This window comes from Crassostrea angulata, chromosome 10, assembly GCF_025612915.1.
Source record: "Crassostrea angulata isolate pt1a10 chromosome 10, ASM2561291v2, whole genome shotgun sequence".
NCBI lineage: Eukaryota > Metazoa > Mollusca > Bivalvia > Ostreida > Ostreidae > Magallana > Magallana angulata.
Window position 1 is genome coordinate 33,821,608 of NC_069120.1, and position 21,337 is coordinate 33,842,944.

The 21,337-nt window shown below is 32.6% G+C and overlaps 2 protein-coding genes across 4 annotated transcripts; both read right to left on the reverse strand.

Moving 5' to 3' along the window:
* Positions 1-623: 623 nt before the first annotated feature.
* On the reverse strand, positions 624-21,279 carry LOC128164431 (acyl-protein thioesterase 2-like). The gene is made up of 9 exons (XM_052828232.1): positions 21,206-21,279; positions 15,959-16,092; positions 5,701-5,732; positions 3,639-3,704; positions 3,327-3,374; positions 2,948-3,018; positions 2,473-2,648; positions 1,996-2,163; positions 624-1,788 (listed from the first exon to the last, which is right to left on the reverse strand). The coding sequence occupies exons 1-9, from the start codon at positions 21,258-21,260 to the stop codon at positions 1,744-1,746; spliced, it is 795 nt and encodes a 264-aa protein (XP_052684192.1). The 5' UTR covers positions 21,261-21,279; the 3' UTR covers positions 624-1,743.
* Positions 16,090-21,206, reverse strand: LOC128164429 (uncharacterized). Of its 3 annotated transcripts, none has more exons than XM_052828229.1 (4): positions 17,675-19,583; positions 16,504-16,606; positions 16,332-16,390; positions 16,090-16,112 (listed from the first exon to the last, which is right to left on the reverse strand). In XM_052828229.1, exons 1-3 carry the CDS (start codon positions 19,460-19,462, stop codon positions 16,353-16,355), a joined length of 1,929 nt encoding a protein of 642 aa, XP_052684189.1. In that variant the 5' UTR covers positions 19,463-19,583; the 3' UTR covers positions 16,090-16,112; positions 16,332-16,352. The 3 variants fall into 3 exon arrangements, 2 of the variants coding, with proteins under 2 accessions (XP_052684189.1, XP_052684188.1); XR_008240942.1 differs by lacking the exons at positions 16,090-16,112; positions 17,675-19,583 and adding exons at positions 20,562-20,610; positions 21,089-21,206 and having other exon boundaries at positions 16,355-16,390; XM_052828228.1 differs by lacking the exon at positions 16,090-16,112 and having other exon boundaries at positions 16,163-16,390.
* Positions 21,280-21,337: the final 58 nt, after the last annotated feature.

The following is a 21,337-nucleotide window of genomic DNA, read 5'->3' on the forward strand; positions in this document are numbered from 1 at the left end:
CAAATTACCGGTAAGGAACCCTCACAACATAAAAGTTTATTTACTGTGGTTTCATTAATATTCAAAGGGTATCAATTTTCGTGGATAAGGTGAAAATCACAGTTTCAAGGATACGTAAATTCGTGGCCAATGACCCTATCAATACAAAATTTTAGTAGAAATTGCAGTTCAATGAATATTTAATTTCAAGGATAAACTTTACAACGGAAATTGGTATTCAACGAATATTGATGAAACCACAGTATTTCTCTGAGATATTAAACATGATAAAGAATTATAAATAAAAATTTCAGAATATATTTTTAAGTAATCATCTTTATTATCAGTTAAAGTATATTTAATAAATGTATTAAACAATATGAATTACCAATAAATCTTTAATGTATACCCAATCTATTCACTGAAAATACTTCATCATAAGAATTACCGTAATTAATTATGACAATATCTGTCTTCAAGATCATTAACTTATTCATAGAATAAATCTCTTTGTATCTATAATTTTAAACATTATAATCAAGATTTATTTTGCAATGTCTATTGATAATACATTTGAATTGAATAATTTCAATATAAACGAATATTCCTGTGCTGGTCTAATTTCAAAATCACTAAGAAAACTGTTATGGGTCATAAATTTTTTATTTTATTAATTTTTTTTAAACATACAGGAAACATTACAAACCCCCTTGAAAATCTGAGAAGCAGTAACTACATGTACATGTATGTTTAATTTATGATTTCACAATGAACATGATAGATTAACAAACATTCAATATGAGACAAATGCTTATACAGAGAAAAACAGGTTAATGTGTTTAGCAGTTTGAAACAAATACCTTAAATTGTAAAGAGAAAGGAATGGCTTCGTATATTTAGTGGAAAACACCTTTACAGGTTAGAGTGAATGTACAAAAATTCTTGCTCCTTTAAAGTCCATAACATGTAAACAGAGAAAACTAATACTAGTGCAGGCAAAATGAAATCTGCACGTAAGTACATGTACATTGTGTTCTGGTTGGGTCTGATTAACATTGTATCTCACTTTAGTCTCATCCATCTCGATTCCTGATGAAGACCATCTCAAAGGTTTATAGTGCAGAAAATAACAGCATTACAACAAAATTGAAACATGCTCTACTTGGCTTTGATACACACGTGTAAAAAGGCATTCAACTGAGTAAGTACATGATAATATGTGATACAGTCTATCTAAAAAGAACATTCTTTAGTACAACCCTCAATACACTTACCAAACTAACACTCAGTGCAATACAATGGTATAACTATGTCCAGAAATGAGTAGAACCATTTTTTGGCTGATAGAGTTTTTAAGAACCAATGAACAAGCAGAGAACGTCATCAGCGATAGTCATCACTTGTTGTGCATATGACGTATCGCTGATAAATTTACACATGAGGTTGTTCACGTGACTCCTATCGGTATATAAATTCTTTACGGTGGGAAGTTTTTGCAATATATTTAATAAAAGAGGATTTGATATACTTAACGAGAAAAAAAAATTGTTAGTAACAAAGTTATGGTAAACAATTTTAACACTTGCACAGACACTACCAGTGAGTCTCATGAGCAAACTGTCATCAACTTATTGCACAGGAATCTGTAGCACTTGAGGTAATGATATTTTGTTCACACTCTTGACCACACCTAGAGCTATAAATACATCTCAGTCAACCAACACGTCATCCCAACAAAAGCATGGACACAGATCCGACTAGAAATCAGGGTAAATTTGTTTCTAAGAATTTCTTTACATCTGCCAATTCCTGTAAAAAAAAAAATAAATTATTAGCTGGGTTTTCAATTATTCTTTATTGAAATGTAGCAACTTGGATGATAGTTTTCAACTTGTTCTAGCAAGTTAATTACCACCAAACCACCCTGAACATTTTAAAATTTACATGAATAACATGTTTGGGCATACCATAAACTTCATTTTTGTCTGCATTGAACATAAAAATAAATATTTGTACCTCTGGACAAGAGGTGTGAGCCATTGGGTAGTTGTGAAAGGAGTAATTTGCACACATGCTGGCAAGGACTTTGGACGTGATCTCGCCCCATCTAAATGGAACAAGGGGGTCCTCCGTGCCATGAGCTTGGAAAATGGCCATCTCCTTAATGTGGTCTGACTTTTTGACCTGCAAAAAAAAAGTGTTCACCTGTTATACATCATTGTACAACCCAAACAGATGAAAAAATGTACTAGACAACGCTGTCGATGTTATAAGTTCTGATCCAAAGCCTGTGAAATATTGATTTTGAAATTGCAAAATAAAATGAATAAAAACTGGAGTTTTACAAAAAATAAACATCTTTATTAAAAGGTTCAAAATTTGGGCACCGGTACCCAGTGTAGCTTTTAAAAGTACAAATCAAATTTTATATTTGCATCTTGAATAACATCTATGCATATAGTAAACCTTGTGCGTAACAAGTTCATGGATTACCTGATCTAACTTCCTGTGTAGGGGGAGCCAGGTACTCAGCCCCACGACCCCGGCCAGCTTCTGGTCCGTGGCCAAGGCCCTGTGTAGGGCCACTGCCCCTCCCTGAGAGAAACCACCAATCATGATCCGGTTCACTGAAATACCTGCCTTCTCTTCCTCCTCAATTAACTTTTGTACTGAAAACAATGGTGGAAAGTCTTGTGAGGTGTACTTATAAACAGGTAATTAAAGCTTTTTTTTCATAAATAAGAAATTAAATTCAGAGAAGTTCTCGCTTTGATACCAGAAGCCCATTTTGCAATTCAATTTTGCAGATCAACAAAGATTGCATGCTTCTCAAAATAACTTGCTATATGGTACATGAAAAATCCACTGTTATAAAACTCTAATATCAACTATAAATTGTCTTCTTCTTTTTTACTTCAATATCTCACTCACCAAAACCTTCACTCTTGAAAACCCCCAAAAAACTTACAAATTTCTGAGGAAGCCTTGATACCTTCTTCATCTTCTGGACTGTCTGGTCCCAAACCAATTATATCAAACCTGTGGAGAACTCTTATAATCATACACCAGAAAAAACTTGCATGCAAATTTTTCTGCCAATATGTACAATAATCTTGCTATATGTATTGCAATTCTCAAGGGGCTTTGCAATTTGTGAAAGCGTATATTTACCAACACAAATAAGTTGTTCCAAAATTTCCACCAAATTTTTATTACTTTAATTTAAACCTTTCCATAAGTGTAGCTTTAAAACATACACACAATCTTGTACATGTGTACATTAAATTTGATAGCTACTAAGTATCACTGTATTTGATGATTAAATGGCAATGCAGAATTGACCTTACCATGATGGCATTTTCATTCCAGCATTTAATGTGACAGAGTTAATGGGCCTGTAATGAGAAAATAGTTAATGTAAAAGTCGAATGTCATGAGACTGGTAACAGCTACCAGCATCAAAACAACACCCTCCTGTTCAAGCCATTTTTGCGAGTTTTGTGAGTACATAAAATGTTCCCTACATTTTTAAATCATAGATAAAGATGCAAATATTAAGTTTATGAATGCAGGTTTTGATAAAAGTTTAGAGACTCTTTGGTGAAATTTTCTATAAAAGGGCAAAGGGTTAACGTAGAAAATAAGCAATAGTGACTTACGCATTAGGGCATACACATTTTATATGCTGAAGTTTCATGCTTCTGAAACAGTCTGCCCAGCCATGACTGAAAATAAAATGATGAAATTAGTACATGTATATGCAATTTATAATATTAAACTAGAAAAGAAAATTTCTTTCATTCTCATAGAATTAATTACTGGTACACTTTATACATTGCATATTTTATTTATCATTTTTCTAATCATGATTTGGTTTTGGTTGCAGAGATCCCTAGCTATTGATCATAATGTCTAGTGTGCTACTAATTTTTTACCTCAACAATGAACTAAATACTTTAAGATGGATTTGGATTAATTTTATATTGTATCTTAATGGTTTAGCAATATACAACTGAAAATTAAATGTCATCATAGGGAAATGTTATTTCATCAAATACACAACATTGTAATGATCTGTAATGACCATTCTTGTGCCAGGTTCTATCGGAACTTCATCATCATCATCATGACATCATAGAACGTCATTCATTATCTGTAATTTTGCTGCGGCCATAGGGTCATTGATTTATGGTCATTGATTTATGCTTCAAACTTCCAGTTTTGGCCCAAGTTTTAAGCCGCTTAAAAATTAATCAGCTCTGTCGGTCTTACTAGCCCTCAGTCAGGCACCCTGAGAGAGTTTCCCTGCTGCTCTCAGTGTTTTATGCAAAGCCTATCAATGGTCAGGGGCTTATTCTGACAGCCAAAGGCTTAATATAGGACTGTTTGTACTCTGCATTCGTTCAGACAAAGACAGTTGTTTCTGACATCAGTTCCAATTTTACTATCAATTAATTATTAAGCCCGTCATAATTAAGTACTAGTAACTATATTCGTAATGCACTTTTATGGTTTATAGATGGGTGTACTGTTATAAAGATAGTATGGGTCATTATAATGAGCGGGGAAGAAAATCAATGCTGCATTGTGTAAAGTTCAGATTTTGAAATAACTCCAAGTCATTGTAAATGAAATGGCATTTTCTACTCCTTGTTCTTTCAATGAAATTTAATATAACTAATAAGGTTCAACAACGTAAAAAGAAATGTACATATTTTAATTAGGTAAAATTTAAACTATACTCATAGACTAGGTTTTACAAAAGTACAGTAATATTTTCTCTTAAGGTGACACAGGATGCTTGCACAAGACTTTAGGATGACACTTTAAATGCACATTTCATGTTTTTCAGCAGCATGCATAGTTTGAGCAAATCATATTGATGGTACTTTATCAGAAACTGTCCCTTGCTACCTCAAGATAAAAATTAACTTCACAGATTCATCCATTATTTTAAGCACAAGACTTTAGGATGAAACTTTAAATGCACATTTCATGTTTTTCAGCAGCATGCATAGTTTGAGCAAATCTTTTTCTTTTTTCATATTGATGGTACTTTATCAGAAACTGTCCCTTGCTACCTCAAGATAAAAATTAACTTCACAGATTCATCCATTATTTTAAAACTGGTCTTTGCTTATGGGCTCTCGTCCCCAAATCATAACAAATTCACATTAACTGTGACATTAAATAGGAAGTTTTGTGTAAAAGACGCATTTAATAATCCGCCAGCATCCGCCACTATCCCTTATGTACAATTTCTGTCTTGTTGCATAAGAATTCCTTACATCAAAAGATACCATTCTCATATCAAGTACATCTATCATATGTCTCAAAAGGCAAATCAAATACCATGAATTATTTCCTTCTCTGTTCAATAAAATGTGCCAATAGTTAATTATTTGAGGAAAAATTAATGCTCAAGTAATCAATAGATTTTGTATGAATATATAAGGCTCAGTATAATGCTTTGGCCAAATTAAAACAAGTAAAGTATTTCTGCAATGTAACAATCATCAAACTGCTTTCAGGTTCCTGCTAATGAGCTTGTATCATGTATGATATCAAACTTTTAATGATTGTCAATGACTAATGTTAGTCTCTTGTGATAGGAACAGCAGTTATGCTGTAGTGAAAGGATAAAATTGTTGCAGGTTACCAGTAACTCCTATGCAACAAATTGCCACCTAAGTATTCTAAAGAAAAAATTCCAAAACTTACCCTGTATCTCCGAGGCCATGTAGAAATATCAACTGAAACAAAAGAAAAACAAACTTTAACATCAAGCATTGAATATAATAAAATTGAATACAGAGAGAGAGAGAGAGAGAGAGAGAGAGAGAGAGAGAGAGAGAGAGAGAGAGAGAGTTATGGTACATGATTATAACTAATAATGATACATTTGTTTTTTACAGCGAGACATGTACATTATCAACTGAGCTGAGATATGTTTCAGCCTTATCTCTTATAATATTAAGATTTGCAATTAATTAATCTTTAAATGTATATTACACAAGGTCCTACAAAGAGCTTTGGGCCTTATATATTCCTACAGCAAAAATTGAGTTCTTTTTATCATTAGCTTAAAAGGTGAGAACACTGCATACCTGGTATCTTATTTAACAACATGTAAGGTATGTGGATACACAAGTTACTGAGGTACATGTACAATACCTATCAGATCTGATTGCTATTGTTATATTTGTGTACAAGATATGCATTACAAGTCACTGTTACCATGGTTACAGGGCTTTTATTTTACATAATTGTCATATCTACATTCTAATATATAAACGCCAAGTTTTTAAATCACAACACACATGTGTTATATCCTTCCAAACGCAAGAATCTGTTACATATTATTCAAACAAGAAGAACCATTTTAACATGGCTTTGGACTTCCAGTAGGACGTTATATAAATAGTGCCTGTTTGGGAGGGTAACAGTTAAAATTGACACCCCGAGGAAACCATTGTCAACCGACGCGAAGCGGAGGTTGACAATGGTTTTCGAGGTGTGTCAATTTAAACTGTTATCCTCCCAAACAGGCACTATTTATTTTATTATACTGAATGTCTTAATTTTAGAGATATTTTTACTGCTTTTATATAGAAATGACGTGAATTCCATGGCGAGCCGCACGCGCATAATTTACGCGCATGTAACAATTCGTTGTGTTACCCGTTGCTTAGTGCGTTGCTAACTCTGAGGGTAATAGAACGGATTATGAACTGTGTCTAAACCAATCAGATTTCAGTATTTAACATGAAAGTATAAAAAAACAATTTATTTCTTGTGTCAAAACAAGTTAAAAATGACGCTGGTTTCAAGCGAAATATATACCGATTGCATAGTCTTGGCTCAAAAGCCAGACAAATCTTGTTGATTTCAAAGAGCCATGGCTGAGTGGTCAGCAATGAAATAGACAGGCCTACGTCACATTGCTGTTTGACACAACTACCCAAAGTCCAAGCTCTTGTTATTAATAAACATAGGTAATCATAGATTACTAAGCTCACCGAGACGGAGCATCACCCTTATGAGACATCACCTTCATAAGACCACCTTTATCATTTTATATGAAAATCATACTTTATGATCTTGGATATTCATGGATTCTGTTTTGACAAAATATCGTATATCATCTGATAATTTTTTTTATGATAATCATATGTTCATATGTTAATCAATACAATGATATAAAATAAAATATTGCATCATGTCATATTTCTAATATAATATATATCATATAATAAATAAAATACCGTAATAAACAATAATGAGATTTGATATTGTAACGTATGATATGACATTATATTGTGTTATACCTTATTGTATTTGATCACATAATACAATATCATAAAATATAATACAATATAGTATCATATTACAATATCATATTACATACATGTAATACATCATAACACTGAAACATGATATTATATTGTATAATATAGAATGATATTGTATTGAATGACACTGAAACATATTTGATACATTATATGATATTATATCATATAATACAATATAATTTGATTCCAACATTGTATCTTATCAAATGATACAATATTATGTGATATGGTAAAATATCATAAAATACATTATTATATTATACATATTGCATCATATGACACAATAAAATATAATACAATATCATATAATACAATTTCATGTGATATGATAATATATCATATAAACCAATACCATATCATACAATATCGTATGATACAATATTATATAATATTACAATATCATATAATACTATTTCATGTGATATAATTCTATATTACTGAAACCAATATCATATTATACAATATTGTATGATACAATATTATAGAATATACAATATTGTATCATAGGATACAATATAATAATTTGCAATATCTTATGTAATTGTATCATGTGATAAAATAATAAATTAAAAATACAATATAATATTATACAATATTGTATCATAATATACAATACTATACATAACAATATCATGATACTTATCATATCATAAAATATCAAAAAAATTAATACAATATCATATCGTATCATATAACTTTTTATAATATAACATATGATATCATATTGTATCATATCAAACAATATTGTTTCATATCATACAATACTTTATCATAGGAATCATGTTATATCATTTATCAACAAACACATCTATCTATCGAGCTGGTTTGAGTGAGGTAGGAGATTTCTTTAGCATCCTTGATAATGGAGATCAGGCTCTACTTCTGAAGCAACCTCTGCATTTAATTTATAATAAAGTTAAATCAACTATGCAAGCTATCATCTATAAAACATGTGACCTGTTCCAAAAAACTAAACCTCATCCAGCATCCGAAACCTATGGCTCAGATTCAGCATTCAAGCCCATCAGGTGCATTTGTATCATAAGACGCATCATCCATGCAATTTTGGTGAAGTTTGGACCAGTAATAACTAAGATATCATCATCAGAGGGCACTAGCAATTAAACCTTAACTTCCTCCAGCATCCGCAACCTATGGCTCAGATTCAGCATCCATGCCTGTCAGGTGCATCTGTATCATAAGACACACCATCCATTCAAGTTTGGTGAAGTTAGGACCAGTAATAACTAAGATTTATTTTTTAGCATCCTTGATAATGGAGATCAAGCTCTGCATCTGAAGCTACCTCTGCGATTCATTCATATTACAGTTTAATCAACTATGCAAGTTTGAAATAGTACTATCATCTATTAAACATGTGACCTGTTCCTAAAAACTTAACTTTATCCAGCATCCGAAACCAGACTATGCATTCAAGCCTGTCAAGTGCATCAGTATCATAAGACACACCATCCATGGAAGTCTGGTGAAGTAAGGACAAGTAATAACTAAGTTATCATCATCAGAGGGCACCTGTTTCAAAAACTTTATCTAACCAGCTCTTAAAACCTTAACCTCCTCCAGCATCCGAAACCTATTGCTCAGATTCAGCATTCAAGCTTGTCAGGTGCATCAGTATCATAAGACGCACCATCCATACAAGTTTGGTGAAGTTAGGACCAGTAGTAACTAAGATATAATCATCAGAGGGCACCTGCAACAAAAACTTAACCAGCTCTAAAAACCTTAACCTCTTCCAGCATCCGAAACCTATTGCTCAGATTCAGCATTCAAGCTTGTCAGGTGCATCAGTATCATAAGACGCACCATCCATACAAGTTTGGTGAAGTTAGGACCAGTAGTAACTAAGATTAATCATCAGAGGGCACCTGCAACAAAAACTTTAACCAGCTCTAAAAACCTTAACCTCTTCTAGCATCCGAAACCTATTGCTCAGATTCAGCATTCAAGCTTGTCAGGTGCATCAGTATCATAAGACGCATCACCCATACAAGTTTGGTGAAGTTAGGACCAGTAGTAACTTAGATACTGCTATCAAAGGGCACCTGCAACAAAAACTTTAACCTGGTCCAACAACCTTAACCTCCTCCAGCATCTGAAATTTAGGACCCAGATTCAGCATCCAAGTCTTTCAAGTCCATAGGTAGGTCCAGATGCATCATCCATGCAAGTTTGGTGAAGATAGGACAAGTAATAGCTTAGATACAGGACCTGCAACAAAAACTTTAACCAGGTCCTGACGCCGCGCCGACGCCACCGCCGACGCCGAGGGTATAGCATAAGCTCTCCTTGACTTCGTCTCGGTGAGCTAAAAATGGTTCTAATTTCTGTTAATCTTTAACCCTAGCTCCCTAAAGTTTTTTATTAGTACATGCAAAATATAAGGTCTAGATATTTAGATTTGTCAACAAGATAAAATGTACTTTCTTTAATGAATGCATGCAAGACAATCGGGAAATGTGATTATGTGGATCCAAATGGTGTTGCTAATTTGCTTGACATCCTTGACTTTATGAATATATTAACAACATTTGCTGACTGAATAGCAACAAGAGGCCCATGGGCCACATCGCTCACCTGAGGAACAATAGGTATGATAAAATCAGCTCAATGGAGTCATAATATACAATTATCTGGACAATATACAATAATTCATGTAAATCCTGTATAAATAAAATTCATTTTCCCCTGGATATTCTTATGTTTATAATCATTAGTCCCTTTTCTAACAGGATGATTTTATAGTCATATCATGTGTTGAGTATTGCAGTTCTCAAAAAGATCCCTAACAATCGTTTATATATGGGATATAAACGTACAGTAAACTCTCAACCTTCTAGTGAGGCCAAAGAATTGTCCTGGGGCCAAAGTCTTAACAATTATAAAGAATCATCTGGCTGATTAGTTTCTGAGAAGATTTTTAAAGATTTACCCTATAAATTCCTTTGTTAAACTTTGACCCCCCCCCCATTGTGGCCCCACCCTACCCCTGGGGATCATTATTTTCACAACTTTGAATCTACACTACCTGAGGATGTTTTCACACAAGTTCCAGCTTTCCTGGCTGATTAGTTTCTGAGAAGAAGATTTTTAAAGATGACTCTGTTTATTCCTATGTAAAACATCGACCTCCCATTGTGGCCCAAACCTACCCCCAGGGGTCATGCTTTTCACAAATTTGAATCTACACTAACTGAGGATGCTTCCACACAAGTTTTAGCTTTCCTGGCTAATTACTTTCTGAGAAGAAGATTTTTAAAGATTTACTGTATATAATCATATGTTTAACTTCAATCCCCCATTGTGGCCCCAACCTACCCCCAGGGGTCATGATTTTCACAACTTTGAATCTTCATTACCTGAGGATGCTTCCACACAAGTTCCAGCTTTGCCTTCGAATTAGTTACTGAGAAGAAGATTTTTAAAGATTTACTCTATATATTACTATGTAAAACTTCGAGCCCCCATTGTGGCCCCACCCACCCCCAGGGATCATGAATTTCACAAATTTGAATCTACACTACCTGAGGATGCTTCCACACAAGTTTCAGCTTTCCTGGCTGATTAGTTTCTGAGAAGAAGATTTTTAAAAAATAATCTATATATTCCTATGTAAAATTTCGAGCCCCCATTGTGGCCCCACCCTAACCCCGGGGTTCATGATTTTCACAACTTTGAATCTACACTACCTGGGGATACTTCCACACAAGTTTAAGCTTTCCTGGCTGATCAGTTTCTGAGAAGAAGATTTTTAAAGATTTACTTTTTATATTCATATGTTAAACTTCGACCCTCCATTGTGGCCCCACCCTATCCCCAGGGGTCATGATTTTCACATCTTTGAATCTACACTACCTGAAGATGCTTCCACACAAGTTTCAGCTTTCCTGGGCGATTAGTTTCTGAGAAGAGGATTTCTAAAGATTTACTCTATATATTCATTTGTTAAACTTCGACCCCCCCCCCATTGTGGCCCCATTCTCAGGTGAGCTAAAAAGGTTAAGTTTACAATTCAATAAGTTGGTTTCTGGAAGAACAGATTTTGAAAATTTTCGTAATAAATATTGACAATTTTTTTACTTTTTAAAGCGCTAAGCATAGCTCAGCCCTTTATTGTCGTTAGACTTCAACTTCCGGTGCATCGAATAACTGCCCCCTTCTTAGCAAAAGTATACATCATTTAAACTGGTTAGGGAACCAGTTTCAGGGGTTTATGCACATAACTGCACGGGCTATTGTGAATCTAATTTACGGGTTATTGTGAAATTAATGTACGGGGCTTACATACATCATTGCAGGGACTATCATGCAGTGATGAGGAAATATAGTGCTGAATATAAGCTGAAATGCTATATACATATATCTGTTATATACATACAGAAGCTGGGTTAGCGCTTTTCAATACTATCAGTACTTTGATTTAATCTTTAGCTTTTAAGATCTGTGTACAAACATAGAATTGTTAGCAAATCTCTGTATCTTGCTTATAATTCGAAGCAAACACTCAAAAATGGTTAGTAAATAGAAATTGTTAACAATTAAACACAAGAAACATGCACTACATGTATAACAATTAACAAATAAAGAACACAATTTATTTTTTCGAAATGAATCATATATATACATGTATATACCTACATATTTCCGTAAGCGATATCAAAATTTATTTAAACTGAATAAACTAGAGATAATGCCGAGCATCTCAACAAAAACCTATTGCATTAATCTACCATTACGCAAAAAATAATGCCGAATTACCGATAGAATGAATTGTATTTCAGTACTCCTGCATCAGATTTTGCTTAATTTGCGCAGGTAAACAGTTAACGTAACTGTTTGATTTACCGAAGTCTCTGTTTGATTTGATACATTAAAATCACGAAATACAGACGACAGTTTCCAGGTTACAAAGCATAGATAATGAAAACGAAACAAAAATCAGAACAAGCTAACATCAACGTCATGTGTGAAAACTGTCAACGCATTGAAATATTTAGCCTCAATTTACTTCACAAAATCGGCACCAATATATTTTTCATGTTTCAAAAATTTCCCTTCATACGCGAACTGTTGCACAACAAGCAAATTCATCATAGTCAGATCGACCCTTTTTCGTATAATGTCATGGCTGCTTTAAACAAAGAACCTCGTTTTAGAAGTATGGAATACGAGTCTTGGTAAAATGGGTAAGCAAAACCGGGCCGTGGCAAAATAAAAGCCGGGGCAGATCGGCAATCGTCAATTCCAAATACGCATTATTTTGCAGCAATATTTACAGCAAATACAAATATACTGGTCCATCAAATATCCTGAAATTTTAATGAGATTGGCAGATTAATAACTGCTTATCTTTTGTTTTGCCCAGGCCAAGTCTTGTCTACCCATTTTACCGGATGCCGAATCCGAGGCTATTGAACTGATTGAAACACGCCTTTCCTTTATTATTATTTTCGTAATAACTCAAATTTGAAACAGAATTAGACCTTAATTTTTGCAATTTATATTTTCCTTCCCATAAGGATAATTTATGCTAAATTACGTTGAACTGGAATCAGTAGTTCTTGAGAAGAAAATTTTTAAAAATGCACCCCCCTTTTTCTACAGTTTCAAGGTTTTCTCCGCTTTGAATACAGATCGGACTTTTATATCTGCAATTTATATTCGCCCTCCCATAAGGATGCTTTGTGCCAAATTTGGTTGAAATTGGATAAGCGGTTTTAGAGAAGAAGTTCAAAATGTAAAAAGTTTACAGACGGACAGACAGACGGACAGACGGACGGACGGACGGACAGACGGACGACGGACAAAAAGTGATCAGAATAGCTCACTTGAGCTTTCAGCTCAGGTGAGCTAAAAAGTTCAGCTATCAAATATCACTATGGTTACAAAGAGGTTGCTCTTGTTAAATTTCTATGCAAATAATGTCAGCACAAATGTGAGGAAATTTCATTGTCACATTATAGATTACTATTACTTAAATCATTTATTGTTAACTTGTATAATTCAATGGCTAAAATAGCAGGTTTTGGATTTAAAATGTAATTCAAAGTAACAGCAGCTGCAGCTGTAAATCAAAAGGCCCATGAGAACAAAGCTTTTCCAATAGATAACATGTATATTATGTGAAAATATAAAAGAATATTTTGGAGATAACAAAATTATATCTCATGAACTTGAAAAGTGTGCATCTGCAATTAGTCATTTCTATCCATCTATAGATACAGAATATTTCAATTGTTTGGAACGTTCTAGCTGCAATAATGTATCCCTCTCCGATTTTATATATCTGATGTTTACTGGAGAGGGCTACAATTCCATAGGATCTCCGTAAAAGTGCAAAATTAATTTTTTTATGCGTCTTTGTTCTGAAAAATTGTTTTTATGTTTCTTTTCCTTTAGAAAAAATGATTTTTTAATTCAGTTTGAACAAACAAACCATATTTAAATCAAAACCAGATAAAACACAGCAGCATGTTTACCAGTTGTCTTTTTCAGCAGCCATGACAGTTCTCACGTAGTTATATGGGAGTTTTGATGGGCTTGATAATGTCTGTAAATAATAGATCTTACCGCATTTCATCACTAAAATATTGTTTAAGGAAATAGTATATAAAGGAAAATTCATATTTACCACGTAAATTATGTTTAAAATAGGGGAATTCCTATATTTAGTTCAAGATCCTCTCCTGAATTCTCATTGGCTGTCCCAAAATAAAACCGATCAAGGTCAGTAAACATGGGGGTCAAATTCAACTTGCGTTGTTGGCATACATGATATATAAACAATATATGGACTATACTTTATGTTTTTGGATTAACTTATCCCATACACAACTACAATGTTTGAGGGCAGGTAAGAAATACAAATGTTATTGTCATTTAGATACGATTTGAGCCAAAATCGTTGCAGGAATGGGTCACTCAGTGTCTAATATGACATCTTAATAAAGACTTGAACATGTGACCATTTGCGTAATGAATAAATTAACCAGTTCTTAGGCTGAATTTAGGCAGATCGAACTTTGCACACATTATTCAAATGAATCTATATAGACAAAACAAGTTCCAGGGTTGCAAATAACCACTCACCCATGCACTCGCAAATGCTAGTAATTTTTAATGTGGGCGACTATTTCTGAAAGATTTAGTTGCCCACATGGCGAGTATCAATTTTTTTGGCAATCAAACAGTAACAAATAGTAGCTGTTTGATCGGTAACTTCACTGTAATTTCCTCTGAAAGAGAAGTTGAAGGCCCTTCATTATGAGTTTCCAATCGTTTAAATTAACCCCAAAGGCTATCAAATGATAATTAATTAATTCTGAAGATGTTTTCACAGCCTCAGTTTACCCCTGTTGTAATTAATAACTCGAGATTGTCACATCTTTAGGGGTTATGAATACGGGTGATGCAACCACATACTATGCAACCGATGTTTATTACTTTTAGTGTTGATATTACTATTAGCTGGTAATTTGTAACTAGAGGTACTGTGAGCAAGCTCACAATTGATACCCCCCGCTAAGAAAAAAAACATAACGCGTGTATTTTTGCTATTATAGAAAATATTGGATGAATCTATTTCACTGTCCATTTTCTATAAATAACAACTGCTTTATTTTTGAAAACTGTTAATTGTTAGCTTCTAATATTTCCATTAATACAAGACATGACACAGACAGAATTTAGCTTTTTTGAAACAATGACCTTGAACTTTCTCAATTGACCTTGGGTCAAGGTCATGACACACCCTTAGGTCATAAGCAATCTTTGTGTGAAGTAAGAACTTCCAATGTTTCTCCATAAGAAAGATATTGACCGGACACGATTGCACAGACAGACGGACAGACAGACGGACGGACGGACAAGGTGATTCCTATATACCCCCCCAAACTTTGTTTGCGGGGGGTATAATTAGTTAATAATTCTGCCATAATCATAAAACCGTTTGTTTACAGTTACTTTAAAACTTAATATATAATGGTTGTAACTGGGTCAAACCTCCAAAATACAGAGAAATACAGACTAATTTTATTTGTCATTTAGCTATAACAAATGTATGAATACAAAAAGAATTAAATTTAATAAATTGGATCTAATTCAAATCAATAATGGCACTTAACAATTCCTATTCTACTTGTATATATTTTAATTAATTTAATATTATAAACTAACTTCATTGTGAATATCTGAGGGCCCCTATAAATTACTGTGGGCTGTATAAATTGAAAAGTTGGGAGCCTACATGGCCCTTGGGTTTGAAAATGTTATTTGCAACCCTGACAACAGTAATTTATTAGCTTCAACCTCCAAGCGGTCACACCGTTAAACATATAATAGTGTAACTGGATGGGAGAGATAATGACAGAGTAGACCAGGATTCAAACTCTCTGAAGCTAATAAACAAGAGATGTATAGATAGACATATGTATTAAAATAAATAAATATATAAATGAAACACAGATTTATTGCTTTAATTTCCTATAACATGTCAAAGCGTATTTGTTGAGATGTTAAATTTTAAACCAAAGTAATCAACCACCGCGCTATGTTTGTCGAGATTAGATAGTAAAGCTGCCTGTCATTGGATGAAAACATGAACTTACGGTAGCCGTGTGTCTAGCTTGAGCAGCTACTGTGACCGGAGGTGGCATGTCTTGTGATGAACTATTTCCCATACACTGCGTAGATCTACACGTGGAATAAATTCGTGGTAAAGAAACTGCTGTTATCAGTAGGACCGTAGTATAGCTATTCCACCTAAAATTAGAAAATGAGAACTCAGATTTAAAAATAATACAAATAGGTCTTGACCTTCAAAACATGGCTATATATAAAACACATTTCATTGGTTCCTTGGTTATGAATAATTAACTTGCTATAATCACTAATAGCAGAGTAAAGACTATTGTACCAAAGGGCAATAACTCTAACTTTCTCCCAACCAAGAAAATGAATAAAATGAAAGATAACTCTTACCGTCTGTACTTATAGTCTTTTTCAAAATGTTGAATAACAGTGATCCAGGTTGGTTGTATCTGAAATAAAATAAATAAGAGATAAATAAACATATTACCTTTATATAAAAGAGAAAACAAATACTGTAAATAAATTTATGTACCAAAAAGCAGTGAATGCCAAAAAAATATACCTTTTATAAAAAGATTTCCTTCTTGTATGTCAATATTAATCTCTCTCTCTGTTAGTTCAAACTCATTGCCTTCCTTCTTCTCTTTATCATCCCAGTACACAACCTGAAATATAATTTATAGAATTATAATCCTGCCCTTATCAGGAAAATATTTTATAGTTCAAGTACACAGCCTAAAATATCATTTCTTGTTCCAAAATTTTTTCTATTCTTATTACTTGCACATAATATTTGCAATTAATTAAGGCATGTGGCTAATTCGTTCATAATTACATATGTGAAGTACTGTACATTTATATCAAAATGAATTTACCGGTAACTGAACATTTAGGCAACACACCTTACACCAAAAACATTAATATGAACAAATAACATTCAAAAACATGCACAATTAAGACATAAACATACAACCAATGATGATGAGTAGTGAATGCATCATGATGAAGAATTAAACGTTTACTGATGTATTTTCAAATAGATGTACAAAATTATACATGTGTAATAATATATCAAAATATTAATTATTACAGAGAGTGGGAGGTGATTTTCTTTTGTTTTTTGCACACCACCACCCCTCTTTTTGAAAATCATGAACATTTTCCTCAAATTTGGGAGATATGATTAAAAAATAAGCTAAAAAGTTAAAAACTAAGCCTGTTAGATTATGTAATTGTGGACAAAGTTTAAATTAAATTTGTCAGGAGAAACAGACTGAAAAGAGATTCATTACATATATGGCAAACAATTCACAATATTTGTAAAAAAAAAAATAAATAAAAATCTTGATGCTTTCTTCTAATAGGGAATATGTGATAATTTTTAGAATGGGAAACTGCTTAATATGGATTTTATTTACACCTTAAAAATCATTCTTTTAGTCGTAGGTGGTAACCATATAGAAATGCATATTATATACAGTATTTTTATAAAAATATTCTCTAATTATTTACTTCGGTGGACCCTTTACAGTGTTGTTTTATTATAAAGTTACCATTTAAAAGGCCCTTTGGGCCCCTTGTATATTTATTTAAAGGATGTTTTACAAAATTCATAATGTTATTAAGTGCCATGCATATAAGTTTAATGCATTGATTATATATGTGAAACAGTGTAAACTCCTCATTGTTAGGATGAAATACTTGACGTATTTGAATATGTGATATTCAATTACTTTGAAAACACCATCTTCGAATCCTCTTATCTCTCCTTCATACTCTTTATTTTCTCCATTCTCCAGTGTCCATGTGTGTATGATGGCTTTGCCCACTAAATCACTTGCTTTGTATTTCGGTGTATTTCTCCTTAACATTATTAGTTTTGTAAGATTTTGTTGTAATTTGCTTATGTCATATATTTTGCCTTTTGATGAGAATTGTAAAAGTTCTTTATAATTTTTGTCGATCTCAAACACTTTCTTGTATATGTTTATTTGTTTTTTTAGGCTTTCCATTTTCCCCTTTTTGGTTCTCAATTTTTCCACCTCCTCCTTGATCTTTTCTTCACTCTCCCACAATCCTACTGTTCTCATGTCCTCTATTGCCTTGTCAATCTGATTAACTTTTCTCTCCTTCTTTCTCTTTGCTTCATTCTCTTTTTGTTCTAAAATCTTCGTTTGTTTAATAAAAAGTTCCTCTTGTCTCTCTCTGTCCTGTTTCATAAAAACTCGATTTTGTGATCTTGCACTATCTATAATTTCCTGCTGCTCTTTCGGATCTTTATCTTTAAGCCAATTTTCTGTTCTGTTGTTGGAATATAAAATGCAGCTTTCTATGCTGTTGACAGTTGAGGTAGAAGCTGCTTTAAGTTTAAAATCCAATTGTCCCATAAGTCTTTCTAAACATATATTATTAGTTGAACATGAGTTACATTCAGGTAAATCACCTTGATGAACATTAAAATACTTCCCTCCTTTTAAAAATTCATGAAACAATTTTGAAACTTTGCTTTTTAAAACAGAACATAAACGTTTTATAAAAACACAAGTAAGATCGTTGTTAAGCGAAGTTTTAAGTAAAAAATCAAAGACACCATCATAAAAACAAGGACCATAAAAAAGTGAAACTTCGTTATTCAATGCTAAAATAGGGTTTTCTACCAATAAATCTAAAACATATAAAAGTCTCTGGAATACACTGCCCATAAGTAAAATGTTTCCAACTTCTGTAGCTTTAACAAAATATGGTTCAGTAATAATTTTACAAATAATACCCAGAGCTCTCAGTAGAGTTAAAAATGTTTTGTTTTGCAAGCATAAAACAATAAAATTCTGAATAAAATTGTAAGAACTTTTCAAAGAATAAAAATACTGCAATATATGTTTATGCATAAAAAAAGTACCAGCAGCATTATAAAATAAAACATTAAAACGGTTACCTCTAATATTTACAATTGGAATATTTTCCACACCATGGTTTTTCATGTAAACCTGTAAAATATTTGGGTCACCTGTCCCATCTTTGTAAAATAATTTTGACACAGATTTTAAAAGAAACAAAATAAAAGGCTCTCTTAAAGAATGGGTATAGCCAGGAAATTTAAAACACAACTCTTGCTCAATATTAAAAATCTCTTCAATGCATACATCAGAAAACTGTAAAAGGGGGTGAACAGAACATTTAAAAGAATGTACAGCATGATCAATGTCTCTAGCTAAAATATCATTAACTTTCTGCTCTGTCGCACACCTGTCAGTCATAAAACATGAAACGTTATTTAAAATATTCTCACTCTCACCCTCTTTCTGCGATATATCACATAAAATTTCTCTTGTTACATCGACATAAGTCTCACCCTTTCCATCACACACCTCTCTCACACCTGCAGACAAAACTTTCTCACCAGTATTAAATTGAACTCCATAAAAATGTTTTCCCTTTTTTGTAGTAGCGTCTCTATGCATTGTTATGTTACAATTATTTTTCATTTCTTCATTAATTTGATTTCTGGACACAACACCCATTTCACTTGTAAAAATTGCTGCTGTACTTTTGGAGGGAAGATTTTCAACATTGATATCAAATAAATCTAAAACACATTGAATTATTGGTCCAATATGAACCAAACCTATGTTTCTGCTTCTAAAATTGTAGTATAAATTTCGTAATTTAAAATTATATGGCTTCCCTTTCCCACTCTCCCTAAAATCAACATTTTTTTTTACATGTACAAAATCATCATCAACATTTTCATTTTCTTTCTGAGACAGCAAATAATCAATTTCAGTTTTTAACTGAGCAATCACATTTTTTATGCTATTACACTGTACACTTTTGTCATTTTTTTGAACATTTTCTTTTTTCTTCATTTTTTTTATGACATTTTCTAATTTTTTTATTTTTTCTGTTTGTTTTTTTATTTTTCTGTTTGTATTTTTTACATTAAAAGACCTTATTCTGTCTTTGAGACCTGCATTTTCCCTCCTCAAATGAGTAATAACAATGCTCTGCTCAGATATTATCTCCTGCAGCCTTGTATTACATGTATCTTCCTTGAAATTCTCTTCTCTCTCCATGGATGAATTCGACTGTTTTTCTTCACATCCACTTCCATCACTTGAGGTTTTTTTCATATTGGGTAACTCAAATATATTGTTCACATACTTGTTCAACTTCTCTTTGTTTGTGTATTTCTTAAGTTTTTCTATTTCTTTCTGAATTCGCTTCACTTTATATAATAAACTTACTCGGTTCACCTTCGAATATTCAATTTTTAATCTGTCGCACACTTCATGATGTAGACATTTCATGAAGTTAGCACGGTCTTTGTGCTTCAAATATATTTCACTAACATTTAAGTACGTAAGTACCATGATTATGTGCAAAACAGTGAGTGTTATCTGAATTTTTACCATAAATGCTGTGCAAAATGAAATACCAAACAAAAAATGAAGACAGACACACAAACATAAAGTAAACAAAATGTACAAGACAAAGAAATATACTAAAAAGAAAAAAATAAAGAAAACAAACCAAATAAAATAATATGAAAATGATGAAATGAAAATATCAGGCATAAATTGGTTATGCATATGTAATATATATATAAATATATGTATTTACCTTCTATGGAAAAATTCAAGCACTGTGTCACTCTTTACTCTCTGAAGTCCTAAAATGATACAAATAAATTAATAATTTTTTTTAATGAGAATATCGTTGTCAATCTGCCTTCTTAATGACATTATGTTTGAAAGAATATCTGAAGTATAAAAAGAAATGGACTATATCAAGGGCAGGTAATTAGATTGAGACCAAATTACTGTGTTGACCAATCTACTTAGTTTTAAAAAAATCGTGCAAAAACGTGCAACATTACAGAAAAGAATTTCAATTTCAATAACCATCAATAGCATTTGAAAAATCATTTAGCATGTTTAAATGGATGCTACTTCTTATCTAAGTCAAGAAATCACAAAATATACAAATGTATTGACCTTTCCTGCGGATATACTTTTATTGGTTTTATTTTATTTAAAGAAAATTAGCAGGTTTTAAAGGGTTCTTGGCAAAGCACATAGTAAACCCAAACACCAACACAGCTTACACACCACTGTCATCAACATAAGAGTCCATCAAGTGAAACTTACCTCGATCTATCTATATGATCCAATCTCCGTACACTATAGCATGCAAATATGGCTACCAGGTGCCTTCCGGTTGTTACTATTTTAAGATTAAGATGGCGTTAACTGGAATAGCTAAGTCCGTAGGCCTAAATTTTTCTTCGCCGGATGTCAAAGATGTAAATAATGTGCGCATGCACAGATTTTTAAGACAATATATTACAAAAACGAATATGTTAGGATAGTTGACAATAAAACTGATAAATTTGGTGT

What these genes read in the sequence shown, in the direction of transcription:
- LOC128164429 (XM_052828229.1), bottom strand. Translation starts at nt 19,462, where the DNA reads ATGGGTGTTGTGTCCAGAAATCAAATTAATGAAGAAATGAAAAATAAT. An exon ending in TCGAAGATGGTGTTTTCAAA is followed by an intron (nt 16,607 to 17,674) that starts GTAATTGAATAT and finishes ATTATATTTCAG; the next exon opens with GTTGTGTACTGGGATGATAA. An exon ending in AGGAAATCTTTTTATAAAAG is followed by an intron (nt 16,391 to 16,503) that starts GTATATTTTTTT and finishes ATTTTATTTCAG; the next exon opens with ATACAACCAACCTGGATCAC.
- LOC128164431 (XM_052828232.1), bottom strand. Translation starts at nt 21,260, where the DNA reads ATGCGCACATTATTTACATCTTTGACATCCGGCGAAGAAAAATTTAGG. An exon ending in AAATGTGTATGCCCTAATGC is followed by an intron (nt 3,375 to 3,638) that starts GTAAGTCACTAT and finishes TTCTCATTACAG; the next exon opens with GCCCATTAACTCTGTCACAT. An exon ending in GGAATGAAAATGCCATCATG is followed by an intron (nt 3,019 to 3,326) that starts GTAAGGTCAATT and finishes AGTTCTCCACAG; the next exon opens with GTTTGATATAATTGGTTTGG.